General features: G+C 45.4%; 1 protein-coding gene across 1 annotated transcript in view; it reads left to right on the top strand.

Moving 5' to 3' along the window:
• The window catches only part of mrps9 (mitochondrial ribosomal protein S9), a 16080-nt gene extending 10200 nt beyond the window's left edge, over positions 1 to 5880 (top strand). Inside the window, exons 7-12 of the mRNA XM_076995377.1 lie at positions 426 to 511; positions 3313 to 3388; positions 3691 to 3859; positions 4208 to 4316; positions 5084 to 5253; positions 5559 to 5880. Of these exons, the coding sequence (XP_076851492.1) occupies positions 426 to 511; positions 3313 to 3388; positions 3691 to 3859; positions 4208 to 4316; positions 5084 to 5253; positions 5559 to 5650 (702 nt within the window). The 3' untranslated portion in view covers positions 5651 to 5880. The remainder of the gene's footprint in view (positions 1 to 425; positions 512 to 3312; positions 3389 to 3690; positions 3860 to 4207; positions 4317 to 5083; positions 5254 to 5558) is intronic.
• The last annotated feature ends 391 nt before the right edge of the window (positions 5881 to 6271 follow it).

The raw sequence follows: 6271 nt of genomic DNA, 5'->3' as shown, positions 1-6271 counted from the left end.
TGAGGGTCTGTGTGTGTGTGTGTGGGGGGGGGGGGTGTGTTTGGGGATCTGTGAGTGTGTGTGAGAGTGTGTGGGGTCTGTGTGTGTGGGGGGTGTCTGTGTGCGTGTGAGTACCCTAGAGTTGCTCAATTCAATTTCCCTACACACAATTAAACCCAGCCAGGCCCAAGGAGGCCAAGATGAGTGTGTGTGCGCGTGTGTGTGCGCGTGTGTGTGCGCATGCACGTGTGTGTGATTTTTAAGGCTCTTCAGTGTTTTATCTGCTTTTTTTTCTCTTTACTCAGACTGTGTGTGAGTATCCTGTCCTGGTTACATCCAGCTGTCAGTAACGTTCCTGAAGTCTGGCTCAGCTGCGATTAGACGTGAGCATGAGGTCCACTCAGATCTGGCTCTGTTCTTAACTGGACTGATCTTCTCAATTCCAGGACACGTATGGAAAAATGTTGGAAATAGAGAAACATCAGGACAAACTGAGGAGCAAAGGAGTTCTTACTCAAGACACCAAACAGATGTAAGCAGGACACCACAGATCACATTTATCATGTGTGTGTGTGTGTGTAATGTACATTTATAGAGGGTGTGTGTGTGTGTGTAATGTACATTTATAGAGGGGGTGTGTGTGTGTGTGTGATGTACATTTATAGAGGGGGTGTGTGTGTGTGTGTGTGTGTGTGTGTGTGTGTGTGTGTGTGTGTGTGTGTGTGTGTGTGTGTGTGTGTGTGTGTGTGTGTGATGTACATTTATAGAGGGTGTGTGTGTGTGTGTGTGTGTGTGTAATGTACATTTATAGAGGGGGTGTGTGTGTGTGTGTGTGTGTGTGTGTGTAATGCATGGGTTAAAGTTCTCTGTCACTACGACAGATTTCCGTCATTTGATTTTTTGGGGGGAAAATTCCGTCAAATCATAATAAACCACACACGTTCGTGTTATATGTTTTGTGGCCGAAATATGATCCTCTCACTGGCGCTCATCAGCGCTGGATGGATGACGGCGGTGTCATTTGATTGACTTGTGGGTCATTCCGCATTCCGGACATTATGTAGAAAAGTTACCTCCCTCCTTAGGCTATACTTTCTCGAGTGACCGTGTCTCCGAATCGATATGTGGTAGTAAAAAGAAACACCCATCAAAAACGGGAATGAACATTTACAAATTTTAATGTTGCATTGTGTTCCAGGTTTGGAAGGTGCTGGAATTTAGGCTAAAATACTTGAAAATGCTTGAAATTGTAACTACTTGGTTTCACAACAAATATCTGTCTGACTGAACAGTTCTCTTGTATTAGGTTAACAAATACGAGCCTCTTGTAATTCCAGGATGAAACATGAGAACGTGAATACGTTAAGATTGGGCGTTTTGGAAATAAACCACCATTAAATAATGTGATAAAAAAGCGAATTATTTCAAATCATTTCGAGTATATGTATAAATATTTAACTTTATTAAGTTTAACGTGTTAGGAAATATTGAAATGGACCTTGAAAGTGACGTACAAGTGGTTAAATTGCACCTTGTAAAGGTGTATGAACTCCGCAAACATGACTACACCGCCGTCATCCATCCAGCGCTGATGAGTACCAGTGAGAGAATCATATAATCGAGGGTCCTCGTGCCGAAAATGACGTAATCGCGGTGGTTCCACCCGTGCGCGAGAGCCTTGCGTAAGTCGTGCACCTCTCGAATTTTGTAAATTTGCGCACGCCTTCAGCGCAATTAACTAATTAAATATTCATTTGTTCATTAATTTTGAATATTATAATGTCATGTCCATACTATAAAGTGACTACATTTCAATTTTTATTTGAATTTGTCGTGAAATATAGAAGTTATGGTCATTTAAGAATCTCTCCACCGATCCCAGACTTTTCTTCATTTAGCTTTAATACAGTCTGTTTAATACGCGCATTTCTTCCATTTAAAATGTCAACTTTTTTATTTCTAAACCAATTTAACATGGATGGTGGTGTTCTGTTTGTATTTAAAAGCTCTGTCCAGTGGTGTGATTTAATTTGCCATTTTTGGATATTTAATTTTTTTTTAACATACCTACTTAAAGCAGGTAATCTTACGGCTTATGTTTTTGCGATAGTGAATCTGATAAAAACAAGAGAGCTTCATACCTTTTAAAACTCACCAGGATTCAATAAATTTGACTTGATCTTTAAATAATTTTCTGGAAGAGGACCCCCAGATAACTCCATTATATAAACATTTATGTACATTTATTGCTCAGGTGTTGCATTTTGTTGCTTCATATATTATCTCTTCTCTCCTTACACAGGCTGTTTAGATAAATATACTTTATAAATGTGTTTATTGTGTAGAATTAGGCAAAAGAGGCCGTGTCCCAACTACACCACATTGTCAGTGATTGCTGGCATTGTCTTTTGCCAGGAAAATTTTTCAGTCAAATGAAAATTTCTTGCTTTAACCCATGGTGTAATGTACATTTATAGAGGGTGTGTGTGTAATGTACATTTATAGTGTGTGTGTGTGTGTAATGTACATTTATAGTGTGTGTGTGTGTGTGTGTAATGTACATTTATAGTGTGTGTGTGTGTAATGTACATTTATAGTGTGTGTGTGTGTAATGTACATTTATAGTGTGTGTGTGTGTGTAATGTACATTTATAGTGTGTGTGTGTGATGTACATTTATAGAGTGTGTGTGTGTAATGTACATTTATAGAGTGTGTGTGTGTAATGTACATTTATAGTGTGTGTGTTTGTGTGATGTACATTTATAGTGTGTGTGTGTGTGTGTGTGTGTGTGTGTGTGAGATGTACATTTATAGAGGGGTGTGTGTGTGTGTGTGTGTGATGTACATTTATAGAGGATGTGTGTGTGTGTGTGTATGTATAATGTACATTTCTAGAGGGTGTGTGTGTAATGTAATGTACATGTCTAGAGGGTGTGTGTGTAATGTACATTTCTAGAGGGTGTGTGTGTGTGTGTGTGTGTGATGTACATTTCTAGAGGGTGTGTGTGTGTAATGTACATTTATAGAGAGTGTGTGTGTGTAATGTACATTTCTAGAGGGTGTGTGTGTGTATAATGTACATTTATAGAGTGTGTGGGTGTGTGTGTGTGTGTGTGTGTAATGTACATTTCTAGAGGGTGTGTGTGTGTGTGTGTGTGTGTGTGTGTGTTGTACATTTCTAGAGGTGGTGTGTGTGTGTGTGTGTGTGTTGTGTGTGTGTGTGTGTGTGTGTGTGTGTGTGTGTGTGTGTGTGTGTGTGTGTGTGTGTGTGTGTGTGTGTGTGTGTGTGTGTGTGTAATGTACATTTCTAGAGGGTGTGTGTGTGTCTCCAGCTCTGTAGGGGGGAGCAGATGGCTGATGAAGGAGGAACTAGAGGATTTACTGGTGGAGAAAATCTCAGACTATGATGTAAGAGTCGGCCGTGTTAAAAACACCTAACACACACTCGCCACACGCACACACACTCGCCACACGCACACACACTCGCCACACGCCACACGCACACACACACACACACACTCGCCACACACACACACACACTCGCCACACACACACACACACACTCGCCACACGCTCCATTACCGCCGCACCAGAAACAGCTGCTGCACTTCCGACATACAACACTAGAGGGCACTGTGGTGGAGCGTTCCTGGACTCTTCTTCTTTTGCTGCGCGTGTGTGTGTGTGTGTGTGTGTGCGTGTGTGTGTAGTTCTCGCGGTTCCTCCAGCTGATGGAGAGGATGCTGGCCCTGCCCTGCTGCTCCCTGGAGGAGACGTTTGTACAGAGCTTCCGCAAGCAGCTGGAGGTTCAGTCCAATAACCAGGAGATACCAGACCTACAGCATGATGAGAGAGGGGGGGCCTACAGCCAGGCCCACGGTACACACACACACTCACACACGCACTCACACACACACGCACTCACACACACACGCACTCACACACACACGCACTCACACACACACGCACTCACATACACACGCACTCACATACACACGCACTCACATACACACACTCACACACACACACACACACACTCACATACACACACTCACATACACACACTCACATACACACACTCACATACACACACTCACATACACACACTCACATACACACACTCACATACACACACTCACACACCAGTTATAAGAGGTTCTGCACTAGAGCACCCTCTAGTGGTCAGAGACAGAGTGGCAGCCCGAGTGCTGCTGTGTGTGTTCACAGGCAGGAGGAAAACAGCCACGGCCAGCGTGACACTACGAGATGGCGGGAGCGGACGCATCACCGTCAACGGCAGAGACTGTCTGCACTACTTCCCCGTTCTACAAGACAGGTGTGTGTGTGTGTGTGTGTGTGTGTGTGTGTGTGTGTGTGTGTGTGTGTGTGTGTGTGTGTGTGTGTGTGTGTGTGTGTGTGCGTGCGTATCTACGTGTATGTGTGAGAGAGATGTGTTGCTCTCAGCCCAGCAGTGACACTGACCAGTGTAAAAGCTCCAGCAGTACTACAGTGCTGGCTAGCAGCTCAACACACACACACACACACACACACACACACACACACACACACACCTGCAGCCCAGGCAGCACACCAGTTCATTTGATTGGCTGCTCCAGTTGTCAGTTCTGTCCACCACTAGCCTCTAAGCCCCGCCCACCTCAGCAGAAAATTACTAAACCAGCAGTTTTCTGTCTTGATGCCCCCGACCCCCTCCACCCACCCCCACCCCCACCCCCACCCTCTCCACCCACCCTCTCCACCCACCCCCTCCCTCTCCAGCCTCCTTCTCCCCTGTAATCTGGGAGATGGTTAATTACACAGCTGAGTGATTCGGGGGCTTGTGTCTGGCTGGTGGGGGCAGGTCTTATCAGAGCCCCCTAACCGGAGCAAAAGGCCCACCACGCCCCTCCGTGTCAGCAGTGTGAACCGCAGGACGTGTGCTGCCCCCAAACACGGGCGTGCACGTGTGACATCACACGTGCGCCGCACATCATACGTACACTAAGACCACAGGCGTGAGATTCGTTCTGTGTAGATGAGACAAGTGGTGGACAGCAGGCCAGGTGGTGAAGTGACGTCTGTTTCTCCCCCCCCCCCCTCCAGGGAGCAGGCCATGTTCCCTCTGCAGTTTGTGGGGGCGCTGGGCCGGTTTGATGTGGAGGCTCGTGTGGAGGGGGGTGGTCGTTCCTCCCAGGCCGGAGCGCTCAGACTGGCCATCGCCAGAGCCGTGCTCAGCTTCATACCCGGCGGAGAGATCGAGTCTGTACGGCAGGGTGAGTTACACACACACACACACACACACACTCACACACTGCTGCTGTTAATGAATATTTTAGATTCAATTCTGTAATGAATTGTTTTAAAAATCAGACATTTGATTGTAAAAATCAGTATTCAGTTGTGGGGAGGTGAGAGCACTTCTAGGTCTAGAAGAGAGGGCTACTGTAGTGAATACCTACCTACCGAGTGTCGGGTCTGTCTAGGGTTTATATCTGCCCTGAATTGGCTGCCTGTAAACACAATTTTGAGAAAGGGAAGTTCAAAGCGCTGAAGTGCTAAACGTTGCTGCCGGTTTCAGCGGGCTTGCTGACGACCGACCCCAGGGTTCGCGAGCGGAAGAAGCCGGGCCAAGCTGGCGCACGCAAGAAGTTCACTTGGAAGAAACGCTGAACAGCAGGGGGCGCTGTGGCACCTGCAGCGGAGTGATGAACAGACTGGATGTGACTTTTCACAAGCAGAAGCTGCTTTAGCGGTGTGTGTGTGTGTGGCAGCGTGTTCCTGAAGGAACTGATGTTTAGATGCCGTCACATTCCTCTGTTTGCCAGAACATGAAAGAACGTGTCTCTGTTGTGCAAACTGGTAATACTGTATATTTCAATAAACCAAACATTTGTCCTGTACTGTGTTGATCTTCCCAGTGTCATGCTGTCTTTGTGCCACCAGAGGGCGACACGCCAGGCTCACCGCGTTTCTAAGACTTGCCACCCTGTACTGTTAAATGTGTCTGAAAAAGTCTAACTGAAAGTACTTTACAGTTGTTGTATTAGACTTTTACTATAATTGAATTTATTTTATGTTGATATAAAAATGCACCTTAATTTAATATGTATGTGAATATACCCCAAATGTAATGTGTGTTGCTTCAGATGCTCAGGTTTGTAACGGTTGTCATGGTATTTTCTGAGTAAGGTCACGATACTTGTTTTAGGTCATCATGTCGTTTTTGCATAACAACAAGGGAGAGGCATATATACTGATATATATGGATATATACAGATATATGCAAATATA

Source organism: Brachyhypopomus gauderio, unplaced genomic scaffold, assembly GCF_052324685.1.
Source record: "Brachyhypopomus gauderio isolate BG-103 unplaced genomic scaffold, BGAUD_0.2 sc201, whole genome shotgun sequence".
Taxonomy (NCBI): domain Eukaryota; kingdom Metazoa; phylum Chordata; class Actinopteri; order Gymnotiformes; family Hypopomidae; genus Brachyhypopomus; species Brachyhypopomus gauderio.
Note: the sequence above shows the minus strand (reverse complement) of the source record. Positions and strands in the feature narration are given on the sequence as shown.